This window comes from Macaca thibetana, chromosome 1, assembly GCF_024542745.1.
Source record: "Macaca thibetana thibetana isolate TM-01 chromosome 1, ASM2454274v1, whole genome shotgun sequence".
NCBI classification, from domain to species: domain Eukaryota; kingdom Metazoa; phylum Chordata; class Mammalia; order Primates; family Cercopithecidae; genus Macaca; species Macaca thibetana.
Window position 1 is genome coordinate 75,108,013 of NC_065578.1, and position 27,112 is coordinate 75,135,124.

The window sequence follows — 27,112 nt, forward strand, 5'->3', positions numbered from 1 at the left end:
TTTTGAATACCATAAGGGCTTAAAAAATATTTGTTGAGTATTAAAATGAATCAGGTTTTTTATATGTATTATATGAAGTTGTCGAATAAATAGTTCAACTAAATGCATTTTTTTTTGTTTCTTTGTTTTTATTTGTTTTAGACAGAGTCTCACTTTGCAGGCCAGGCTGGAATGCAGTGGCACAATCTCGGCTCACTGTAACCTCTGCCTCCCAGGTTCAAGTAATTCTTATGGCTCAGCCTCCTGAGAAACTGGGATTACAGGTGCCTGCCACTATACGTGGCTAATTTTTGTATTTTTTTTTTTTTTTTTTTTTTTTTAGTAGAGATGGGATTTCACCATGTTGACCAGGCTGGTCTTGAACTCCTAACCTCAAGTGATCCACCTGCCTCTGCCTCCCAAAGTGCTGGGATTACAAGCATGAGCCACCATGCCTGGCCAGCATTCTCTAGAATAGCTCATTTCTTTATAAATCACTTAGAAATTATGAAATTCTCTTGTACTTGTCATTAGAACTACATGATTATAGTAAATACTTATTTTAACAATATAAAATCCCTCCACCGTTAAGGATATATTATTGATATCTTGCTATTATGGATGGAATAAATAGACTAGAAAACTTTATATTAGTCTGAATATTGTAACTGATCTATAAAAGAAGTATAAAGTACAAGGAGATTCTATTCATCCTTGTTAAAGTGTAGTTCATTGACCAATAGCATATTTGGGAGCTTGTTCAAAATATATCTAAAAACATTTTTTTGAGACAAGATCTCACTCTGTTACCACACTGGAGTACAGTGGTGCAAGTATGGTTCATTGCAGCATCGACCTCCTGGGCTCAAACAATCCTCCCATCTCAGCCTCCTGAGTAACTGGGACTAAAGGCCTGTGCCACCATGTCCAGTTAATTTTTAGTTTTTTGTAGACACAGGTTCTCACTATATTGTCCATGCTGGTCTTAAACTCCTGGGTTCAAGCATTCCTCCTGTCTTGGCCTGCCAGAGTGTTGAGATTATGGGTGTGAGCCACCATGCCTGGCCCAAAATGTAGATCCTCATGCTTTTTCTTAGACCTACTGAATTAGAAACTCATGTAATTGTATGCACAGCAAAGTTTAAGAATCATTGCTGTCGATTATAGGATTGTTTAATTACAAAGTGAAATGAAATTTTCTTGCATTCTTCTTTGTATTCTTAATGACATTTCTTGTGTTTTGAAAGGAACAATCACACTCTCTTTGGTGTTCTAAATTATACTAAGACTCCTGGAGGGAGTAGACGACTTCGTTCTAATATATTAGAACCTCTAGTTGATGTTGAAACCATTAACATGAGATTAGATTGTGTTCAAGAACTACTTCAAGATGAGGAACTATTTTTTGGACTTCAATCAGGTAAATCAATATTATTTAATGTTATAAATACAAATTATTAAAAAATGCAATTGACTTATTTTTCCACTTTTCTGGAAGACAAGTAGTGGTGTAAATTCTTGTATTCTTTTATGAAAGCTATTTTCCTGAGATTTTCCACTGAATCCTGTAGTAAATAATTTCAGAGGTACGTTATGTAATATATTTTGATTTCCTGTATGCTTTTCTTTTCCATTTTTTTCTGTTTTGTTGTTGTTGTTGTTGTTCATAGATACCTTATACTCTTTTTCTCCATGGTAATCCTCAAAGATGGGAAGATTTGTCCAGACTAGGTAATTATCAACAGATGGGATGTAGTAGTTTCCTAGGCTGCTCTAAAAACTAGTACATACTCCATGGTTTAAAACAACAGAAAGTTTTTGTCTTATAGTTCTGGAAGCTAGAAGCTGAAAATAAAATGTCAGAAAAGCCATGCTCCTTCTGAAACCTATAGGGGAGAATCCTTTGCCCCTTTCTAGCTTTTGATGGTCACTGTCAGTCCACGATGGGCCTTGGCTCACAGGCTTGTCATTGCAATCTCTGCTTCTATTGTCATGTGGTTTTCTCCCTGTGTGTCTTCACATTGTCTTCTTATAAAGACACTAGTCATGTTATATTAAGACCTACCTTAATAACCTCACATTAACTTGATTACATTTGCAAAGACGCAATTTCCAAATAAGGTCACACTTACAGATACCCGGAGTTAGGACTTCACAATGTCATTTGGGGGTCACAATTCAAGCTATAACATGGGATAAGAAAACTGCCCTTGCCTCAGGGTCTGTTTCTGGAGAACTCAACCTAACACAGTCACCAACAGGCATATTGCTAATTTTTTTTTTCTTCACTTTAAGTTCTGGAATACATGTGCTGAAATGTTCTGAACGTGCAGGTTTGTTACATAGTTATACATGTGCCATGGTAGTTTGCTGCACCTATCAACCCATCATCTAGGTTTTAACCCTTGCATGCATTAGGGATTTGTCCTAATGCTCTCCCTCCCCTTTCCCTCCACTCACTGACAGGCCCCAGTGTGTGATGTTCCCCTCCCTGTGTCCATGTGTTCTCATCGTTCAACTCCCACTTATGAGTGAAAACATGCAGTGTTTAGTTTTCTATTCCTGCATTAGTTTGCTGGGGATGATGGTTTCCAGCTTCATCCATGTCCCTGCAAAGGTCATGAACTCATTCTTTTTTATGGCTGCATAGTGTTCCATGGTGTATATGTGCCACATTTTCTTCATCCAATCTATCATTGATGGGCATTTGGGTTGGTTCCCAGCCTTTGCTATTGTAAATAGTGCTGCAGTAAACATATGTGTGCGTGTGTCTTTATAGTAGAATGATTTATAAATTTTGAGGTATATACCCAGTGATGGGATTGCTGGATCAAATAATATTTCTGGTTCTAGATCCTTGAGGAATCACCACACTGTCTTCCACAATGGTTAAATTAATTTACACTCCCACCAACAGTGTAAAAGTGTTCCTATTTCTCCACATCCTCTCCAGAAACTGTTGTTTTCTTACTTTTTAATGATGGACATTCTAATTGGCGTGAGCTGGTATCTCATTGTGGTTTTGATTTGCATTTCTCTAATGATCAGTGATGATGAGCTTTTTTTCATGTTTGTTGGCCACACAAATATCCTCTTTTGAGAAGTGTCTGTTCATATCCTTTGGCCACGTTTTGATGGGGTTGTTTTTTTCTTGTAAATTTGTTTAAGTTCCTTGTGGATTCTGGGTTTTAGAGCTTTGTCAGATGGGGAGATTGCAAAAATTTTCTCCCATTCTGTAGGTTGCCTGTTCACTCTGATGATAGTTTCTTTTGCTGAGCAGAAGCACTTTAGTTTAATTAGATCCTAATTCTCAATTTTGGCTTCTCTTGCCATTGCTTTTGGTGTTTTAATCATGAAGTTTTTGCCTATGCCTATGTCCTGAATGTTATTGCCTAGGTTTTCTTCTAGGGTTTTTATGGTTTTAGGTCTTTCATTTAAGTCTTTAATCCATCTTGAGTTAATTTTTGTATAAGGTGTAAGGAAGGGATCCAGTTTCAGCTTTCTGCATATGTCTAGCCAGTTTTCCCAGCACCATTTATTAAACAGGGAATCTTTTCCCCATTGCTTGTTTTTGTCAGGTTTGTCGAACATCAGATGGTTCTAGATATGTGGTGTTATTTCTGAGGCCTCTGTTCTGTTCCATTGATCTCTATATCTGCTTTGGTACCAGTACCATGCTGTTTTGGTTACTGTAGACTTGTAGTAGTTTGAAGTCAGGTAGCATAATACCTTCAACTTTGTTTTCTTTGCTTTGGATTGTTTTGGCTATATGATCTCTTTTTTGGTTCCATATGAAATTTAAAGTAGTTTTTTCTAGTTCTGTGAAGAAAGTCACTGGTAGCTTGATGGGAATAATGTTGAATCTATAAATTACTTTGGGCAGTATGGCCATTTTCACAATATTGATTCTTCCTATCCATGAGCATGGAATGTCTTTCCATTTGTTTGTGTCCTCTCTTATTTCCTTGAATTCTTTTTGTAGTTTTCATTGAAGAGGTCCTTCAGTTCCCTTGTAAGTTGTGTTTCTAGGTATTTTATTTTCTTCATAGCAGTTGTGAATGGGAGTTCACTCATGATTTGGCTCTCTGCTTGTCTATTATTGGTGTATAGGAATACTTGTGATTTTTGCACATTCATTTTGTGTCCTGCGACTTTGCTGAAGTTGCTTATCAGCTTAAGGAGTTTTTTCGCTGAGACTATGGGGTTTTCTAAATATATAATCATGTCATCTGCAGACAGAGACAATTTGACTTCCTCTCTTCCTATTTGAATACCCTTTCTTTCTTTCTTTTGCCTGATTTCCCTGGCTAGAACTTCCAATACTATGTTGAATAGGAGTGGTGAGAAAGGACATCCTTGTCTTGTGCCGGTTTTCAAAGGGAATGCTTCCAAGCTTTTGCCCATTCGGTGTGATATGGGCTGTGGGTTTGTCATAAATAGCTCTTATTATTTTGAGATAAGTCCCATCAATACCTAGTTTATTGACAGTTTTTTAACATGAAGGGGTGTTGAATTTTATCGAAGGCCTTTTCTGCATCTATTGAGATAATCATGTGGTTTTTGTCATTGGTTCTGTTTATGTGACAGATTACGTTTATTGATTTGCATATGTTGAACTAGCCTTCCATCCCAGGGATAAAGCCAACTTGATTGTGATGGATAAGCTTTTTGATATGCTGCTGGATTCAGTTTGCCAGTATTTTACTGAGGATTTTCACATCAATGTTCATCAGGGATATTGGCCTGAAATTTTCTTTTTTGTTGTGTCTCTGCCAGGTTTTGGAATGAGGATAATACTGGCCTCATAAAATGAGTTAGGGAGGAGTCCCTCTTATTCTATTGTTTGGAATAGTTTCAAAAGGAATGCTACCAGCTCCTCTTTGTACCTCTTGTAGAATTTGGCTGTACATCCATCTGGTCCTGGGCTTTTTTTGGTTGGTGGACTATTAATTACTCCCTCAATTTCAGAACTTGTTATTGATCTATTCACAGATTCAATTTCTTCCTGGTTTAGTCTTGGGAGGGTGTATATGTCCAGGAATTTACCCATTTCTTCTATATTTTTCTAGTTTATTTGTGTAGAGGTGTTTTTAGTATTCTCTGATGTTAGTTTGTATTTCTGTGGGATCAGTGGTGATATCCCCTTTATCATTTTTTATTGTGTCTATTTGATTCTTCTCCCTTTTCTTTTTTGTTAGTCTGAATAGTGGTCTACTTTGTTAATCTTTTCAAAAAACCAGCTCCCAGGTTCATGGAGTTTTTGAAGGGTTTTTCATGTCTCTGTATCCTTCAGTTCTACTCTGATCTTCGTTATTTCTTGCCTTCTGCTAGCTTTTGAATTTGTTTGCTCTTGCTTCTCTTGTTCTTTTAATAGTGATGTCAGGGTGTCGATTTTAGATCTTTCCCCCTCTCTGATGTGGGCATTTAGTGCTATAAATTTCCCTCTTAACCCTGGTTTAGCTGTGTCCCAGAGATTCTGGTACATTGTCTCTTTGTTTTCATTGGTTTCAAAGTACTTCTTTATTTCTGCCTTAATTTTGTTATTTACCCAGTAGTCATTCAGGAGCAGGTTGTTCAGTTTCCAGGTAGTTGTGCAGTTTTGAGTGAGTTTCTTAATCCTGAGTTCTAATGTGATTACACTGTGGTCTGAGAGACTGATTTCTATTCTGTTCCATTTGCTGAAGAGTGTTTTGCTTCCAATTATGTGGTTAGATTTTAGAATAAGTGCTATGTGGTGCTGAGAAGAATGTATATCCTGTTTATTTGGGGTGGAGAGTTCTGTAGATGTCTATTAGGTCCACTTGGTCCAGAGCTGAGTTCAAGTCCTGAATAACCTTGTTAGTTTTCTGTCTCATTGTCATCAGATTCACCAAGGTTGAAATGAAAGAAAAAAATGTTAAGGACAGCCAGCGAGAAAGGTCAGGTTATTTACAAACGGAAGCCCATGAGGCTAACAACAGATCTCTCTGCAGAAACCCTACAAGCAAGAAGAGAGTGGGGGCCAATATTCAGTATTCTTAAAGAAAAGAATTTTCAACCCACAATTTCATCCAGCCTAACTTAACTTCATAAGTAAAGGAGAAATAAAATCCTCTACAGACAAGCAAATGCTGAGGGATTTTGTCACCACCAGGCCTGCCTTACAAGAACTCCTGAAGGAAGCATTAAATATGGAAAGGAAAAACCAGTACCAGCCACTGTAAAAACACACCGTAATATAAAGACCAACAGCACTATGAAGAAACTGCAACTAATGTGCAAAATAACCAGCTAGCATCATGATGATAGGATCAAATTCACACATAACAATACTAACCTTAAATGTAAATGGGTTAAATGCCCCAATTAAAAGACACAGACTGGCAAATTGGATGAGTCAAGACCCATTGGTGTGCTGTATTCAGGAGACCCATCTCACGTGCAAAGACACACATAGGCTCAAAATAAAGGGATGGAGGAATATTTGCCAAGAAAATGGAAAGCAAAAAAAAAAAAAAAAATACAGGGGTTGCAATCCTAGTCTCTGATAAAATGGACTTTAAACCGACAAAGATCAAAAGAGACAAAGAAGGCCATTACATAATGGTCAAGGGATCAATACAACAAGAAGAGCTAACTATCCTAAATATACTTGCACCCAATACAGGAGCACCCAGATCCATAAAGCAAGTCCTTGGAGACCTACAAAGAGACTTAGACTCCCACACAATAATAGTGGAAGACTTTAACATCCACTGTCCATATTGTTAAATTTAATGGACACCTTAGTTCCCTTATTTGAATAAGAAAATTGCCCTGGGCAAAATACATCAACAGAAGCTTCTCAAAAAGAAGACATACAACCGACCAATAAACATATGAAAAAATGCTCAATGTCACTAATCTTCAGAAAAGTACAAATCAAAACCACAGTGAGATACCATCTCACACCAGTTGGAATAGCTACTATTAAAAAGTCAAAAAATAACAGATATTGGCAAGTCTGCAGAGAGAAGGAAATGCTTATACATTGTTGTTAGGATTGTAAATTAGTTCGGCCTCTGTGGAAAGCAGTTTGGAGATTTCTCAGAGAACTAAAAATAGAATTACCATTCAACCCAGCAATCCCATTACTGGATATATACCCAAAGGTAAATAAATTGTTCTCCCAAAAAGACACCTGCACTCGTATATTTATTGCAACATTATTCGTGGTATCAAAGACATGGAATGAACCCAGGTGCCTATCAACAGTGGACTGGGTGAGGAAAGTTTGGTACATATACACCTTGGAATACTATGCTGTCATAAAAAGAATGAAAACATGTTCTTTTTGGCAGCATGGATGTAGCTGGAGGCCATTATTCTAAGTGAATGAATGCAGAAACAGAAAACCAAATATTGCATGTTCTCACTTATATGTGGGAGCTAAACATTGGGTACACATGGGGATATAAAGTTGGGAACAATAGATATTGGGGACTTCAAAAGGGGAGAGGAGTGGGGCAAGGGTTCAAAAATATTGGGTACTATATTTACTATCTGAGTGCTGGATTCAGTCAAAGCCCAAACTCAGCATCACACAATGTATCTATGCAACAAACCTGCACATGTACCCCATAAATCCAAAATAAATTTTTTTAAAAAAAGGAAAAGAGGGGAGGTTCCAAGATGGCCAAATAAGAACAGCTCCAGTCTGCAGCTCCCAGCATGAGTGACACAGAAGATGGGTGATTTCTGCATTTCCAACTGAGGTGCTGGGTTCATCTCACTGGGGCTTGTCAGACAGTGGGTGCAGCCCATGGAGCAGGGTGAGGCATCACCTCAACCGGGAAGTGCAAGGGGTCAGGAATTCCTTTTCCTAGCCAAGGGAAGCCATGACAGACAGTACCTGGAAAATCGGGACACTCCTAATACTGCACTTTTCCACTTGTCTTAGCAAATGGCACACCAGGATATTATATCCTGTGCCTGGCTTGGAGGGTCCCACACCCACAGAGCCTTGCTCGCTGCTAGCACAGCAGTCTGAGATTGAACTGCAAGGCAGCAGTGAGCCTGGGGGAGGGGCATCTGCCATGGCTGAGGCTTGAGTAGGTAAACAAAGCGGCCCAGAAGCTCCAACTGGGTGGAGCCCACCACAGCTCAAGGAAGCCTACCTGCCTCTGAAGACTCCACCTCTGGGGGCAGGCCATAGCTGAACAAAAAGCAGCAGAAACTTCTGCAGACTTAAACGTCACTGTCTGACAGCTTTGAAGACAGTAGTGGTTCTCCCAGCATGGAGTTTGCGATCTGAGAATGGACAGACTGGCTCCTCAAGTGGGTCCCTGACCCCTGAGTAGCCTAATTGGGAGACATCTCCCAGTAGGGGCCGACTGACACCTCATACAGCCAGGTGCCCCTCGGAGATGAAGCTTCCAGAAGAAGGATCAGACAGTAGCATCTGCGGTTCTGCAATATTTGCTGTTCTGCATCCTCTGCTGGTGATACCTAGGCAAACAGGACCTTTAGCAAACTCCAACACACCTGCAACTGAGAGTCCTGACTGATAGAAGGAAAACTAACAAACAGAAAGGACATCCACACCAAAACCCCAACTCTATGTCATCATCATCAAAGACCAAAGGTAGATAAAACCACAAAGATGGGGAGAAACCAGAGCAGAAAAGCTGAACATTCTGAAAATCAGAGCGCCTCTTCTCCTCCAAAGTAATACAGCTCTTCACCAACAACAGAACAAAGCTGGACAGAGAATGACTTTGACGAGTTGAGAGAAGAAGGCTGCAGAAGATTGGTAATAACAGACTTCTCCGAGCTAAGGAAGGATGTTCAAACCCATCATGAAGAAGCTAAAAACCTTGAAAAAAGATGAGACCAATGGCTAACTAGAATAAACAGTGTAGAGAAGTCCTTAAATGACCAGATGGAGCTGAAAACCATGGCACGAGAACTACGTGACGCATGCACAAGCTTCAGTAGCCGATTCAATCAAGTGGAAGAAAGGGTATCAGTGATTGAAGATCAAATGAATGAAATGAAGTGAGAAGAGAAGTGTAGAGAAAAAAGTAAAAAGAAATGAACAAAGCCTCCAAGAAATATGGGACTATGTGAAAAGACCAAATCTACGTCTGATTGGTGTCCCTGAAACTGACAGTGAGAATGGAACCAAGTTGGAAAACACTCTTCAAGATATTATCCAGGAGAACTTCCCCAACCTAGCAAGGCAGGCCAACATTCAAATTCAGGAAATACAGAGAATTCCACAAAGATACTCCTCGAGAAGAGCAACTCCAAGACATAATTGTCAGATTCACCAAAGTTGAAATGAGGGAAAATGTTAAGCGCAGCCAGAGAGAAAGGTCGGGTTACCCACAAAGGGAAGCCCATCAGACTAACAGCAGATCTCTCAGCAGAAACTTTACAAGCCAGAAGAGAGTGGGAGCCAATATTCAACATTCTTAAAGAAAATAATTTTCAACCCAGAATTTCATATCCAGTCAAACCAAGCTTCATAAGGGAAGGAGAAATAAAATCCTTTACAGAAAAGCAAATGCTAAGAGAATTTGTCACCATGAGGCCTGCCTTATAAGAGCTTCTGAAAGAAGCACTAAACATGGAAAGGAACAACCAGTACCAGCCACTGCAAAAACTTGCCAAATTTTAAGGACCATCGATGCTAGGAAGAAACTGAACCAACTAACGAGCAAAATAACCAGCTGACATCATAATGACAGGATCAAATTAACACATAACAATATTAACCTTAAATGTAAATGGGCCAAATGCTCCAACTAAAACACAGACTGGCAAATTGGATAAAGAGTCAAGACCCTTCAGTGTGCTGTATTCAGGAGACCCACATAGGCTCAAAGACACACATAGGCTCAAAATAAACAGATGGAGGAAGATCTACCAAGTAAATGGAAAACAAACAAACAAGAAAAGCAGGGGTTGCAATCCTAGTCTCTGATAAAACAGACTTTAAACCAACAAAGATCAAAAGAGACAAAGAAGGCCATTACATAATGGTAAAGGGATCAATTCAACAAGAAGAGCTAACTATCCTAAATATATATGCACCCAATACAGGAGCACCCAGATTCATAAAGCAAGTCCTTAGAGACCTACAAAGAGACTTAGAGTCACAATAATAATGGGAGACTTTAACACCCCACTGTCAACCTTAGACAGATCCACGAGACAGAAAGTTAACAAGGATATCCAGGACTTGAACTCAGCTCTGAACCAAGTGGACCTAATAGATATCTACAGAACTCACCTCGCCAGATCAATAGAAAATACATTCTTCTCAGCACCACATCACACTATTCCAAAATTGACCACATAGTTAGAAATAAAGCAATCCTCAGCAAATGTAAAACAACAGAAATTATAACAAACTAACACTCAGACCACAGTGCAATGAAACTAGAACTGAGGATTAAGAAACACACTCAAAACTACTCAACTACATGGAAACTGAACAACCTGCTCCTGAATGACTATTGGGTACATAATGAAATGAAGGCAGAAATAAAGATGTTCTTTGAAATCAATGAGAACAAAGACATAACATACCAGAATCTCTGGGACACATTTAAAGCAGTGTGTAGAGGGAAATATATAGCACTAAATGCCCAGAAGCGAAGGCAGGAAAGATCTAAAATTGACATGCTAACATCTCAATTAAAAGAACTAGAGAAGCAAGAGCAAACACCTTCGAAAGCTAGCAGGAGGCAATAAATAACTAAGATCAGAGCAGAATGAAAGGAGAGACACAGAAAACCTTTCAAAAAAATCAATGAATCCAGGACCTGGTTTTTTGGAAAGATCAACAAAATTGATAGACTGCTAGCAAGACAAATAAAGACGAAAAGAGAGAAGAATAAAAAAGATGCAATAAAAACTGATAAAAGGGATATCACCACTGATCCCACAGAAATACAAACTACCATCAGAGAATACTATAAACACCTCTATGCAAATAAACTAGAAAATCTAGAAGAAATGGATAAACTCCTGGACACATACACCCTCCCAAGACTAAACCAGAAAGAAGGTGAATCCCTGAATAGACCAATAACAGGCTCTGAAATTGAGGCAATAACTAAGAGCCTACCAACCAAAAAAAGTCCAGGACCAGACAGATTCACAGCTGAATTCTACCAGAGGTACAAAGAGGCACTGGGACCATTCCTCCTGAAACTATTGCAATCAATAGAAAAAGACAGAACCCTCCCTAATTCATTTTATGAGGCCAGCATCATCCTGATACCAAAGCCTGGCAGAGACACAATAAAAAAAGAGAATTTTAGACCAATATTCCTGATGAACATCGATGCAAAAATCCTCAATAAAATACTGGCAAACTGAATCCAGCAACACATCAAATAGCTTATCCACCACACTCAAGTTGGCTTCATCCCTGGGTTGCAAGGCTGGTCCAACATATGCAAATCAATGAATGTCATCCATCATATAAACATAAACAAAGACAAAAACCACATGATTATCTCAATAGATGCAGAAAAAGGCCTTCGACAAAATTCAACAGCCCTTCATACTAAAAACTCTCAATAAACTAGGTATTGATGGGATGTATCTCAAAATAGTAAGAGCTATTTATGACAAACCCACAGCCAATATCATACTGAATGGGCAAAAACTGGAAAAATTCCCTTTGAAAACTGGCACAAGACAGGGTTGCCGTCTCTCACCACTCCTATTCAACATAGTGTTGGAAGTTCTGGCCAGGGTAATCAGGCAAGAGAAAGAAATAAAGGGTATTCAAATAGGAAAAGAGGAAGTCAAATTGTCCCTGTTTGCAGATGTCATGATTGTTTATTTAGAAAACCCCATCATCTCAGCCCAAAATCTCCTTAAGCTGATAAGCAACTTCAGCAAAGTCTCAGGACACAAAATGAATGTGCAATAATCACAAACATTCCTATACACCAATAACAGACAAACAGAGAGCCAAATCACGAGTAACTCCCATTCACAATTGCTTCAAAGAGAATAAAATACCTAGGAATCCAACTTACAAGGGATGTGAAGGACCTCTTCAATGAGAACTACAAAGCACTGCTCAACAAAATAAAAGAGAACACAAACAAATAGAAGAACATTCCATGCTCATGGATAGGAAGAATCAATATTGTGAAAATGGCCATATTGCCGAAGGTAATTTATAGATTCAATGCCATCCCCTTCAAGCTAACAATGACTTTCTTTGCAGAATTGGTAAAAACTACTTTAAAATCCATATGGAACCCAAAAAAGCACCTGCATTGTCAAGACAATCCTAAGCCAAAAGAACAAAGCTGGAGGCATCACACTACCTGACTTCAAACTATACCACAAGGTTACAGTAACCAAAACAGCTTGTTACTGGTACCAAAACAGAGATATAGACCAATGGAACAGAATAGAACCCTCAGAAATAATATCACACATCTACAACCATCTGATCTTCGACAAACCTGACAAAAACGAGAAATGGGGAAAGGATTCCCTATTTAATAAATGGTGCTGGGAAAACTGGCTAGCCATATGTAGAAAGCTGAAACTGGATCCCTTCCTTACACCTTATACAAAAATTAATTCAAGATGGATTAAAGACTTAAATGTTAGACCTAAACCCATAAAAACACTAGAAGAAAACCTAGGCAATACCATTCAGGCCATAGGCATGGGCACGGACTTCATGTCTAAAACACCAAAAGCAATGGCAACAAAAGCCAAAATTGTCAAATGGGATCTAATTAAACTAAAGAGCTTCTGCACAGCAAAATAAACTACCATCAGAGTGAACAGGCAACCTACAGAATGGGAGAAAATTTTTACAATCTACCCATCTGACAAAGGGCTAATATCCAGAATCTACAAAAAACTTAAACAAATTTACAAGAAAAAATCAAACAACCCCATCAAAAGTGGACAAAGTATATGAACATACACTTCTCAAAAGAAGACATTTCTGCAGCCAACAGACACATGACAAAATGCTCATTGTCACTGGCTATCAGAGAAATGCACATCAAAATGACAATGAGATACCATCTCACACCAGTTAGAATGGCAGTCATTCAAGTCAGGAAACAACAGGTGCTGGAAAGGATGTGGAGAAATAGGAACACTTTTACACTTTTGGTGGGAATGTAAATGAGTTCAACCATCGTGGAAGACAGTGTGGCGATTCCTCAAGGATCTAGAACTAGAAATACCATTTGACCCAGCCATCCCATTACTGGGCATATACCCAAAGAATTATAAACCATGCTGCTATAAAGACACATGCACACGTATGTTTATTGTGGCACTATTCACAATAGAAAACACTTGGAACCAACCCAAATGTCCATCAGTGATAGACTGGATTAAGAAAATGTGGCACATATACACCATGGAATACTATGCAGCCATAAAAAAGGATGAGTTCATGTCCTTTGTAGGGACATGGATGAAGCTGGAAACCATCATTCTGAGCAAACTGTCACAAGGATAGAGAACCAAACACCACATGTTTTCACTTATAGGTGGGAATTGAACAATGAGAACACTTGGACACAGGGTAAGGAACATCACACACCAGGGGCTGTCATGGGGTAGGGGGAGAAGGGAGGGATAGCATTAGGAGATATACCTAATGTAAATGACAAGTTAACGGGTTCAGGACACCAACATGGCACATGTATACATATGTAACAAACCTGCATGTTGTTCACATGTACCCTAGAACTAAAAGTATAATAATAATAAAAAAAAAAATGAAAAAGAAAAAGGAAAAGAAGGTTGCCTTTGCAGCCTGGCTGTTTGTCCACTGTCATGGTGGTGCAGTTTTCTTCTGAAATCTGTAGGTGGAAGGATAGTTTATATGTACTACTCTTTATCCAGGTTTTGCTTGCTTGCAGCTTGGTCTGTCTTCCATACCTCCAGTTGCCTGTCTACCCCAGCTTGTGTTCTGGTAGTCTAAATGAAAGTGGTGCATTCAAATCTAGAAGGCATTTGCTACCTGAGTAGGTTTTCTTCAGTCCAATTCCAAATACCTTTTATTAGTGTAGTTCCTTCAAAATTCTGGTATTATATTGACTGTGACTCTGCCTGTCCAATGTTGTTCAGTATGTTCTTTTTTAAATATATATATATTCCTGTGTATTTAGTATTGGGAAAGGCAGAAAGAGGCCATTTTTAACTATCCTTTCTTTTCTTGTTAACAGCAACATCTTGTTGGTCTACCTGTACCTGCCATTTAGTGTAATACCTAAGTGCCAAGAATATGAAAAGTCATTTAATCATGTTACATTGGTCAAGCTGCAACCATTGTTATCTTTTTAAACTTTCTGCTACCAAATATGCATTTTTACTTATCTACTTTTCACTCCCTTTGTTTAAGCCAGAAGTGGTATTCTCTAGCTAATTCCTCCATCTGTGCCCTGGATCCCATACTTGCACTTATCTCCTATATCTTCATTATTTTTCTCAATATGGCCTTCTTCTAAGAGGATTTAAACTTCCTCATGTCTCTCCCATCTTTGTAAAAACTCTCCCTGGACTTCGTCTTCTCCAGCTACCACTATATCACTTCTCTATTCATAGCCAAACCTGTTGAAAAACAAATTTCCTATGCTCACTATCTTCTCTTCATCAGCACATCTCAACGTGCTGCAGTCATTTCTGTGCCCAGTACTGCGCTGAGACTGCTCTTGTCAAGGTCACTGGAGCAGATCTTGTTGGTTCTCTGTACAGATCATCTTGGATCCCTTTTACCTTTCAGTGTGCACCTTTTGCTGTTCTGTGTGCCTAATGGCCCACACCTGGACTCTTTTCCTAGGCCTACCTTCAGACTGTTAGAGCCCTTTGTTCTTAATCACAGAGTACCCAAAATGCCTGGTAGCCCTTAAATGACTGTATGGTGTGAAGGTATGAAAACCCAGCTCTTTCACATTGATTTGGCAAAAACTGGAATATAACTTAAACTCCAGAATTCCTTTGCAAGATTAGTTGAAGTTACCTTCCACATAACTTCGCCTGAAATCACACTGTTGGTTGGCTTAGTTTCCCTTCTCTGTCCTTTTTCACTGCTCTACTGGTTTCTTCTGGAAGCAGAGTCTTTTTCTCTTTCTTTCTTTTTCTTTTTTCTTTTTTTCTTTCTTTCTTTCTTTTTTTTGCGGGGGGGAAGGTCTCACTCTGTTGCCTAGGCTGGAGTGTGGTAGTGCGATTTCAGCTCACTGCAACCTCTACCTCCTGGGTACAAGCAAGCCTCGCACCTCAGCCTCCCAAGTAGCTGGTACTACAGGCATGTGCCACCACACTTAGCTAATTTTTATGTTTTTGGTAGACACGGGGTTTCACTGTGTTGCCCAGGCTTGGAAGCACATTCTTAATAAGTTACTGGCACATAAGTCCTTGCCTCAGTGTCTGTTTCTGGAGAACCCAACCTAACACAGTCAACAACAGGCAAATTGTTAAATGTAATGGACACATTAGTTCTCTTATTTGAATAAGAGAAATATCCACAATTTATTTGATACTGCTGAATATCTGTCATTATTGAATTACTGCCTTTCTTTGCTTCTGTGATTACACAATCTCCTGATTTTCTTCCTACGTCTTTGTGGTTTCCTTCTGAGTCTTTTTAATATACTTATCTTCCTTTGTTTATTTCCTAAATGCTATGGCTCTTCAAAGATATGTTCTGGGTTGTCCTTTTATCCTGAATGTCCTTATTATATGACTTACCCAGTTTCATGGTTTTATGATTATTATTCACATAGTCATGACTTCCAAATTTACATCTGATACCCAAATATCTCTCCAGACCTTTGGACTCAAGTATCTTATCGCCTTCTGAGCATTTGCTGTGATCTGCACGTTGTGCTTCTCCAAAATTCATATGTTGAAGTCCTCACCTTCAAGGTGATAGTATTAGGAGGTGGGGCCTTTGGGAGGTGATTACATCAGGGCAGCAGAGACCTTATGAATGGGATCAGTGCCCTTATAAAAGAAGTTCAAGAGAGACTCCTTGCCCCTTCTACCATGTGAAGATACAGCGAGAAGGTGCCATCTATGAGCCAGAAAGTGGGCTCTTACCAGACACTGAATCTGCCCAGCACCTTGAGGTGAGAACTTCCTAGCCTCCAGAACTGTGAAAAATAAATTTCTCTTGTTTATAAGCCACTCAGCTTGTGGTAATATTTTATAGCAGCTTGAATGGAATCAGAGCATTTATTAGGTGTTACTAAATCACCTGAAACTTAATGTGCCCAAACTGTGCCATCTTTTTTTTTTTTTTTTTTGAGACAGAGTCTTGCTGTCACCTATGCTGGAGTGCAATGGTGCAATCTCAGCTCACTGCAACCTCTGCCTCCAGGGTTCAAGTGATTCTCTTGCCTCAGCTTCCCGAGTAGCTAAGAGTGCAGGCAGCCGCCACCACACCTGACTAATTTTTGTATTTTTAGTAGAGATGGGATTTTCTGCATGTTGCCCAGGCTGGTCTCGAACTCCTGACCTCAGGTGATCCACCCACCTAGGCCTCCCAAAGTGCTGGGATTACAGGCGTGAACCACTGCGCCCGGCCACCATCTTCTTTTCTAAATCAGTTCTTCCTGGTTTCAGTGAGTAGCTCCATATCCAACCTCTTTATGCAAGCTAGATACATGAAAGTCATTCTTAACTCTTACCTTCCTTCCATTCAGTCATCAAATCTGCCACGTCTCCTTCCTATAGACCTCTTGGATGTATCTGCTTCTTCTATCCCCATGGCTGCCACTGCAACCCAGGATACCTTAATTCTCTCATCTCATTTCTTATAAGAGCCTCCTATTTGGTCACCCTTCTTCAACCTTGCTGTTTCTAGCCTCTTCTTTACATTGTTGCCTGAGTGATTGTTTGAAAACATACATCTGAGCGTATCACTCTGTATTCATTTCTTAATGTGGATATAAAACCTCACCACAAATTTAGGGGCTTAAAACAACACTAATGTATTATCTCACAGTTCTGGAGGTCTGAAATCAGTTTCACTGGGCTAAAATCAGTGTGTCAGCAGGTCTACATTTTTCTGGAGGCTCTGGAGAGGGAGTACATTTCCTTGCTCTTTCCACTTTCTAGAGGCCGCCTACAGTTCTTGGCTCTTAGCCCTTCCTCTATCTTTAAAGCCAGAAGTAGAACATTTTCCCTTCCTCTGACTTCTGCTTTTGTACTTATATCTTCTCTCTCTGACTCTGATCCTCCTGCCACCCTCTTGTAAGAACTCTTACGATTACACTGGGGCCAAGAGACAATCCAGGATAATCTCTCTGTCTCAAGACCCTTAATTTAATCCCAACTAGAAACTTCCTTTTATCAGTTAACATATTCACAAATTCCAGGGATTAGGAAGCAGATCTCTGTGGGGAACTGGGGAAGGGTGTTGGTTACTATACTCATCTGCATAAAATCCTTCAATCTTTTCTCTTTAGATTCTCTTCTCACAACTTTTAGATTAAAATGCAAACTCTTCCATATAGCTGTTTTCCTGTAATCTCCCACAGCATCTCTTGCTACTCCTCACTCTCCATTCTGTCTTCTAGTCTAAATGAACTTCTATAAGTTACTTGAACATATCTGCTGTCATTTTCTGGCCTTGGAACTCTATAATTTTTGCCTAGAATACCTCCTCCTCCTTCCCTGCAACTCCTTCTCCCAGGCTTCTGTAGCTACTGCAGTTCATCTTTTACCATTCCAGTTTAGATGTGACTTCTGCTACAGGCCTTTCTGATACCCCAAGTCAGTGTTAGGCATCTTTAGTACATGTTTCCTGTAGTATCTTGTTATGAAACTTATTTTACTGTATTGTAAATGCATATTTTGTTGGATAATTCTCATATAAGGCTAGGACATAACAGTTTAACATATTTGTTAAACTATTGATTTGCTGTTGAATCTGTTGAAATTGTTTTCTGTTATTCCCAAGACAATACTGTTTGTATGATAAAATTTTGATGATAAACTTGGATTTTTTTAAACTTTAATTTTCATATATTTTAAGTTTTTAAATTCCTTATGACTGAAAATTTCAAATCGATATCTATAAATAAATGTTTCTCTGTTTTCTATATCTTTTTCTGTCCTTTTCTTTTTTTCTTTTTTTATTTTTTGAGACAGAGTTTCACTCTGTCACCCAGGCTGGAGTGCCATGGTGCAATCTCAGCTCACTGCAACCCTGCTTCCTGGGTTCAAGTGATTTTCCAGCCTCAGCCTCCTAAGTAGCTAGGATTACAGGCACCCACCCCCACACCTGGCTAATTTTTGTGTGTTTAGTAGAGATGGGGTTTCACCATGTTGGCCAGGCTGGTCTCAAACTCCTGACCTCAAGTGATCCACCTGCCTTGACCTTCCAAAGTGTTGGGATTACAGGTGTGAGCCATGTTTTCTATGTCTTAATGGTTTGTAATTTATCTTAACACACAATAAAGTAGGGGAGCAGGGCATAGGGCAGAGTGGGAGGGTAATTTTTACAGTTTATTAAAATACGAGAATCTAAACCTTTAAAAAAAAAAAAAAAACCCAGTACCTCCTTTATTATAGACATTCTATAGGTGTTAGGGATAAAAAGATGAGGAACATTAAGCTATATCTGTCCTCAAGGACCTCACATCCATGTTAGGGCAATAGAACTCTAATTAAATAATTTTGATACAATGTGATAAATGCAATAGCAATTGAGTAGTTCATGGGAACACAGAGAAGGGAGTTGGGATAAAGACAGAATCCAGATGGGATTTGCAGGAATAATATTTCAGCTTTGTCTTAATCTTAAAAGAAGGAGTAGGATTTTAGCAACAGGAGAATCCTAGCAGTGATATTTGAGATGAAGGGAACATGCCTGTGCAATGTATGTTGATGTCCATAGGAGTAATGCAGATGTTTTTTGGATATAGTGGTTAGGATAAAGATCTGGTATGCATGCCATTGGCTATGATCTTGACCAGTCATTTCCTTCCCTCTTTCACTTCCTCACTCCCCCCCTCCCTCCCCCCCCCCCCCCTCTCTCTCTCTCTCTTTTTTTTTTTTTTTTTTTGTTCTCTCTTTCTTTCACAGGGTCTCCCTCTGTCACCCAGACTATAGTGCAGTGGCACTATCATAGCTTACTGTAATAAACCTCTGGGTTCAAGTGATCCTTTTGCTGCAGCCTCTTGAGAAGCTATGTCTACAGGCCTGCACCACCATGGCTGGCTAATTTTTACACTTTTTGTAGAGCCAGGGTCTTGCTCTGTTCCCAGGCTGAACTTGAACTCCTGACTTCAAGCAATCCTGTCATCTCAACCTCCCAAAGTGCTAGGATTGCAGGCACAAGTCACCATGCCTGGCTGTACTTAGGTTAATATAAAAGAGCTAGCTGTATTTAAGGATTGACCAGTAGTTATTTATGACTTAAAGCCTTGGGGAATGGCAGGAAATGAGGATTGAGACTAGACTATGAAGGGCCTTTTTATAATGCTAAGAAGTTTAATTTTTTTCCTCAGGCAATATGGAGCTGACCATTCTGAACCTAGAGAGTACTGATCAAATCCTGTTTTAGAAACATTCTGGTTGTAATGATAGATTTGGGGAAAGGAAGAAAGAGGAGTCTGGAAAGAGAAAGAGCAACATAAATGAGGGTTTAAGAGAGTCTGACTAGTAGAATCACACGTAAAATGTCATAATAGTATTGTGCCATACTGAATATAATGAATATTATAACCGCAATCTATTCAGCCTATTCTAATTTTTTAAACTTTTGGCGAAAAGAATCAAACTCTGTAAAATATTTGAAGAGATTTATTCTGAGCCAAATATGAGTGACCATGGCCCATGAAAACAGCCCTCAGGAGGTCCTGAGAATGTGTACCCAAGAGAGTCGGAGTACAGCTTGGTTTTATATATTTTAGGGAGGCATGAGACATCAATCAAATACATTTAAGAAGTACAATGGTTTGGTTCAGAAAGGCAGGACAACTCAAAGCAGGTGGTGGAACTTCCAGACTATAGATACATTTAAACATTTTCTAGTTGACAGTTGGTTGAGTTTATCTGAAGACTTGGGATTAATGGAAAGGAATGTTCAGGTTAAGTTAAAGGATTATGGGGACCAAGTTTTATTGTGCAGAGGAATCTCTCAGATAGCAGACTTCAGAGAGAGAGCAGGTTGTAAAATGTTTCTTACTGGACCTGAAAGGATGCCTGGCTCTTAGTTGATTATCTTCTGGATCTGCAAAGAAAGGAAGGAAAACAAAGGGGTAAGGGGATTCTCTATAGAATGTGAATTTTTCCCACAAGAGACTTTGCAGGGCAATTTCAAGGCATGGCAAGGAAGTATATTTTGGGGTTAAATATTGTATTCCTTGTTTCATAATGTTATGCCAGAGTCAGATTGAAAAGCAAGTCACAATATACAGGGCCAAATAAAACCCATCTGATGAGAATCTATGGTTTGTAGGGCATACCTCCCCAGACCCCTTAGGTAGGAATTTAGGCCAGATAGAAAATCAGAGCTTAGTCCTCAAAACACAGTTTTAACATAATGAATTACCATAGAAATGGAAAATTAGAAAGGGGACAGTTCTAGAGGTAGGCAAACTGAAAACTTTCAAAAGACGCCTGACAGTTTGAACAAGTAGCAGATTAAATAAACATTTTCTTATTTTGTGGGTATCTTTTTTTGAGGGGAGACAGAGTTTCACCCTTGTTGCCCAGGCCAGAGTGCAATGGTGCAATCTTGGCTCACTGCAACCTCCACCTCCTGGATTCAAGTGATTCTCCTACCTCAGCCTCCCAAAGTGCTGGGATTATAGGCATAAGCCACCACACCCGGCTCTTATTTTGTATTTTGAGGGATAACAGCATGACACCACTTTGAGAAAGTGTTAGTAACTCTACACAAAAACTTTTAAGGTTATATATTACAGTGATAATAACAATGAGTCCTTAAGAAACAGTTATCATTATTTACTGTATTTCAAGTATGGGGAAATAAGTACATTTTTAAACAGTCTCTGTTAAATGGTTACAGTTTATTACTTATTTATATTTATTTTTATTAATTTTTTTGAGACAGAGTCTGGCTCTGTTGCCCAGGCTGGAGTGCAGTGGCACAATCTTGGCTCACTGCAACTTCTACCTACCTGGCTCAAGCCATCCTCCCACCTCAGCCTCCTGAGTAGCTGGAACTACAGGTAGGCACCATCACACATGGCTTATTTTCATATTTTTTGGAGAGACAGGGTCTCACTGTGTTGCCAAGGCTGGTCTCAAACTCCTGAGCTCAAGTGATCTCCTGTCTTGGCCTGCCAAAGTACTGGGATTATAGGCATGAGCCACCACACCTGGGCTGAAATGGTTAAAAGTTTTTTAAAAAAATACCTGGGGATATTTAAAAGAGATGGATTACAGTTTTCTATAAGTTTATTTTTGTAGCACACTATAAGCTGGAAAATAAATTGAGAAGAATAAAATAAGTTTTTGAGTGGTGGTAAATGCAAGACACTTTACACATTGTCATAGTCTATTTGTGTTGCTGTAATAAAATACCTGAGACTGGGTAATTTATAAAGAACAGTGATTTATTTCTTACAGTTCTGAAGGCTGGAATCTGCAAGGTTAAGGGACCTGTATCCGGTGAGGGCCTTCTTGATGCATCACCCCATGCCAAAAGGCAGAAGGACAAGAGAGCACACATACAAGAGAGAGAGGAAGGGGAGCAAACTCATCCTTTTATCTGGAATTTACTTCCAGAACCCACTTCTGTGATAATGGCATTAATCCATTCATAAGGGCAGAGCCCTCTTCACCTAATCACCCTTTAAAGGTCCTACCTCTCAACAAGGTTGCATTGAGATTAAGTTTCTAACGCATGAACTTTGGGGACACATTCAAACCATAGCATTCTGCTCTTGGCTCCCCCAAATTCATGTCATTCTCACATGCAAAATAGGCCTAAAGTCTTAACTCATTTCAACACTTACTCAAAAGTCTAGAATCTCATCTGAATCAGATATGTGAGACTCAAGGCATGATTCATCCTGAGGCAAATTCCCCACCAGCTATGAGCCTAAGAAATTAAACAAGTTATCTACTTCCAAAATGTTGGGACAGGCATAGGATAAACATTCCCATTACAAAAGGGAGAAATAGGCAATAAGAAAGGAGTAACAGGCCCAAGGAAATCAGTTCAAACCTCACAAGGAAAATAACAGTAAGTCTTAAAGCTGAAGAATAATCTGTTTTGACTCCATATCCTGCATCAGGGGCACAGTGGGTTAGAAGTTGGACTCTCAAGGCCTCAGGCAGCCTCAGGGCTTAGTCCACTCAGCAGCTCTCATGGTTTGCAGTCTCATGCCTATGGCTTTCTCAGACTGGAATTACATGCTGGTGCACCCTATAGTTCTGTGGTCTCAGGGTAGGGAGGTGGGGAGTGATTACCCCACTCCCATGGCTTTACTAGGCATTGCCCTAGTGGGGACTCTGTGAATGATGGCCTCTGTCCTATGGCTCCACTAGGCATAGTAGGGGCTCTCTGTGGTAGGCTGTCTGTGGTGGCTTTGCCCCATGATAAGTCTCTGCCAGGGCCCCAGGCTATCCTCAACATCCTTTGAAATTTAGGCAGAAGCCACCATTGCTTCATACCTCTTGCATTCTGTGTGCTTGCAGAATTAGCACCATGTGGAGACTGCCAAGATATACAGCTTATACCTTCTGGAGCAGTGAGTTGAGCTGCAGCTGGGCTCACTTGAGCTACAGCTGTGGTGGCTGAGCAGTGCTATGCCAGAATTGAGGGAGCAGAGTTCCAAGGTGCTGCAGGGCAGCAAATGCTGAGGTCTGACAAGCACCTCGCTAGAAACCTTGCCCTCAAGGTCCTAGCTTCCCTAGATCTCTGAAATGTTTTTGGAGTCATTTTCATTGTTTTCATGAATAGAACCTGGCTTCTTTCTATGCTAATATTTTTAGCAATCACTTGACCACACCCTTACTATCCTCTCCTGAACATATATTTATGTGGCCAGGCTGAGAGTTTTCCTATTTTTTTATTCTGCTTCTTTAAAAATTATAAATGTCATCTTTAAAGTATTTCTCTCTTCTCTCATTTTACTGTGAGTCACTGAAAGAAGTTATGCAACATCTTGAATTCTTTGCTGCCTAGGTAGCTCTTCTGCCAGATATCCTAGTTCATTCCTCTTAAGTTCTGCCTTCCACAATGTCCTAGGACATGGATACAGTTCTGCCAAGTTATTTGCAACTGTGTAACAAGGATGGCCTTTACTCCAGTTTCCAAGATTTTGTTTTTCAGTTCCACCTGAGTCCTCATCAGAATGGCCTTTACTGTCCATATTTCTACCAATGTTCTGATCATGACCCCTTAAGTAGTCTTTACAGCATTCCAGACTTTTCTTACATTTCTTTCCTTTTTCTGAGCCATCACTAGAATTGCCCTTAATGTTCTGTTCATGGCAATCTGGGTTTTTTTCTAACCTGCTCCTCCAAATCCTTCCAACCTCTACCCATTCCCATTACTCAATTCCTAAGCTGCTTGCACAGTTTCAGGTATTTGTTTTGGCAACAACCCCAGTCTTGGTACCAATTTTCTATCTTAGTTTGTTTTGTGCTGCTATAACAGAATATCTGAGACTGAGTAATTTATAAAGGACAGAGATTTATTTCTTACAGTTCTGCAGGTGGGGAAGATCAAAGTTGAGTGGCTCACATCTGGCGAGGACCTTCCTGCTGTGTCATAACATGGTGGAAGGGCAAGAGAGCATGCATGCATATGAGAGGAAGGGAGCTGAAATCATCCTTCTATCAGGAACCCACTCTCATGATAATAGCATTAATTCACTCACAGAGGCAGAGCCCTCGTGGCTTAACCATCTCTTAAAGATCCCACCTCTCAAGACTGTTGCATTGGGGATCAAGTTTCCAACACATGAACTTTGGGGGGCATATTCAAACCATAGCACAGGTATTGCCTCACTTAATTCTCACAACACACCCTGGGAGGTAGATGTTATCAGCATTTAAAAGATGAGAACAGCTATTGTTTACAGAAGTTAGGTAACTCTTGGGAAGGTTATGTGGTTAGTGGTTGAACTATACTTTTAAACCAAGCATCTTTTAAGTATCATGAAGAAAAGTAGAGATCAAAAAGGTGAGAATAAAATTATGATAGACAATCTCAAAACCAGAGAAGTAGAGTTTCAAGAAGGAAGGTAAGTCGTGTTGCTATAATGGAATACCTGAGGCTTGGTAATTTACAAAGAAACGAGTTTATTTGGGTCACAATTCCAGTGACTGGAAAGTCTAAGAGTATGGCATTGGCATCTACTCGGCCTCTGGTCAGGGCTTTCATCATGCATCATAACATGGAGGACAGTCAAGGAGGAAATAGACATATGCAGAGAGCAAAATGAGGGGCATCCTCACTTTATAACAACCTGTTCTTGTGTGGGAACTAGTCCCTTTCTGTGTAAACTAATCCAGTTTTATTAAGGGGTTAACTCACTCATCTCAGTAGGAATGGCACTAAGCTGCCTGTGAGAGTGGAGCCTCTGTGACCCAAATGTTTTTCCACTAGACCCCACCTATTAAATGTTTTATCTCCCAATATTGCCACACTAGGAATTAAAGTTTCAACATGAGTTTTGGTGGGGACAGGCAAACCACAGCAGAAGGGATGGTTAGCAGCATTAAATTTTGAGGTGAGTTTGAGTACTCAAAATTAACAAAAGGACATTAGAATTTAGTTATATTCATTTTGCATGTAAGATAAAGAAGACAAAACAGGTAATATTTGCAGGTAGAACTGCTCTATTTTATTCTTTGAGGATAGTATTTTACATAGTCAATATTTTCAACTGTACCATAAAGTTTAAATACTCACATTTGTTTGTTTGTTTCAGTTATATCAAGATTTCTTGATACAGAGCAGCTTCTTTCTGTTTTAGTCCAAATTCCAAAGCAAGACACGGTATGTTTTTGTATACATTTTGTATTATATTATTATACATTATATGATGAAACTTGTCTTAATGTAATGTAACAATTGGAAAATATCAAAATGTTTTGGGAAAGTCCTTCATTATTGATATCTGGAGTATTTTATGCCATTGTAGAGGAAACTTTTTTCCTAAGGTATTTTCCTGTATGTTATAGTGAAATTTAAAATTTCAGTCAGGCATAGTGGCTCATGGCTATAATCCCAACACTTTGGGAGGTCAAGGCAGTTCAAGACAAGCCTGGGCAAGAAAATGAGACCCCATCTCTACAAAAAATCAAAAAATTGGCTGGGCATGATGTTGCATGCCTGTAGTCCCAGCTACTGGGGAGGCTGAGGTGGGAGGATAACTTGAGCCTTGGGAGGTCAAGGCTACAATGAGCTGTGTTCGCATCACTGCACTCCAGCCTGGGCAACATAGTGAGGCCTCGTCTCAAAAAAAAAAAAAGAATTGTTTTTTAGATAGTTAAGGAATTGGCCTATTTTTACTGATCAAATATTAAGGAGTTATATATAATTTTCAAAAGTCTTAGACTATAATAATATTTGCCTAATAAATAACTAAAATATATTAAAGCTGAAGAGTTTCGATTCTTCTTAAAAGTGATCACTATGTGAAGTTTGATTAGTCTTCAAATACTATTATTATTATTATTATTTTTGAGATGGAGTTTGTCACCAACGCTGGAGTGCAGTGGTGTGATTTTGGCTCACTGCAACCTCTGTCTCTCAGGTTCAAACAATTCTCTTGCCTCAGCCTCCCAAGTAGCTGGGATTACAGGCACCCACCACCATGCCTGGCTAATTTTTGTATTTTTAGTAGAGATAGAGTTTCACCATGTTGGTCAGGCTGATCTTGAACTCCTGACCTCAAGTGATCTGCCCACCTCGGCCTCCCAAAGTGCTGGAATTACAGGTGTGAGCCACCACGCTTGACCAAGTCTTCAAATATTCTTAACCTTTAAGAATGAAACAACACCTTTACTGGATATTTTTCAAATTTAAATAGTGCTTACGGGTACATTCTGTAAAGAAAGTAATAGCTTTCATTCTTCCGTTTATGATGAATGGAAGAATATTTACTATAATGAAATACAGGTATATTTTTGCCCATATGCGTAAAAAGAAAAGAAGTCTTGCACATCAATAAAATTTAATTTATAATTTGATGATATCTGTAAATCCATTGAAAGCTAATCTATGTTTGGGAAGCCTTTTTGTATTATAAAGAAAATACTCTTACAGTTCATTTATAATAAAAGCATCACTAGACTGAAAAGCTTTAGCTGTTAGGCAGGCACAGAACTGAGTTTCCTTAAATAATTGAAGCTGCTTATACTTCAATATTTACAAATGGAAAGTAACCTAAAACAACTGATGTTTGGAATTAAATTAGCAGCCCTCATAAAATAAGTTTGGAAGTATCCTTTCCTCTTTAATTTTCTGGTAGAGTTTACATAGAACTGGTATTATTTCTTCCTTACATATTTGGTGGAATTCACAAATGAAGCCATTAAAGCCTGAAATTTTTTTGGTAGGAAAGTTTTTAACTATAAATTCCACTTATTAAATAGGCATAGTGCTCTTCAGGTTATCAGTTTCTTCTTGAACGAGCTTTGGTAGCTTGTGTCTTTCAAAGAATTTTTCATTTCACCCAACTTTTCAATTTATCAGCATAAACTGTCTCATAATACCCTTCTTATATCTGTAAAATTGGCAGTGATATACTCTCTCATTCCTGATGTTGATAACTTTAATATGTTCTCTGTTTTTCTTAATCAGCCTGGCTCGACGTTATCAATTTTATTGGTATTCTCAAGGAACCAACTTTCTGTTTCATTGGTTTCTCTTTTTTCTCCTGTTCTCTATTTCACTGATTTCTGGTTTTATCACTCTTTTTTCTGCTTACTCTGTGCCTACTGTTCTTTTTTGAGGTTGTAAAGGAGGAAGCTGAAGTCATTGATTTGAGACCTGTTTTCCTTCTAATATAAATATTTTAGTACTATAAATTTCTCTCTGGGCAATGCTTTAGCTGTATTCCACAATGTTAGATATGTTGTGAATTCTTTTTCATTCGAAAAGGTCAAAACACGTTCTAATTTATTTTTAAAAATTCTTTGATGTACGGGTTTTTAGAGGTATGTTATT

General features: G+C 39.1%; 1 protein-coding gene across 1 annotated transcript in view; it reads left to right on the forward strand.

Annotated features, from left to right (window-relative positions):
* MSH4 (mutS homolog 4) overlaps nt 1-27,112 on the forward strand; it is a 114,326-nt gene that overhangs the window by 25,913 nt on the left and 61,301 nt on the right. The window contains exons 7-8 of the mRNA XM_050805262.1: nt 1,227-1,399; nt 24,870-24,937. Coding sequence (XP_050661219.1) covers nt 1,227-1,399; nt 24,870-24,937 — 241 coding nt within the window. The remainder of the gene's footprint in view (nt 1-1,226; nt 1,400-24,869; nt 24,938-27,112) is intronic.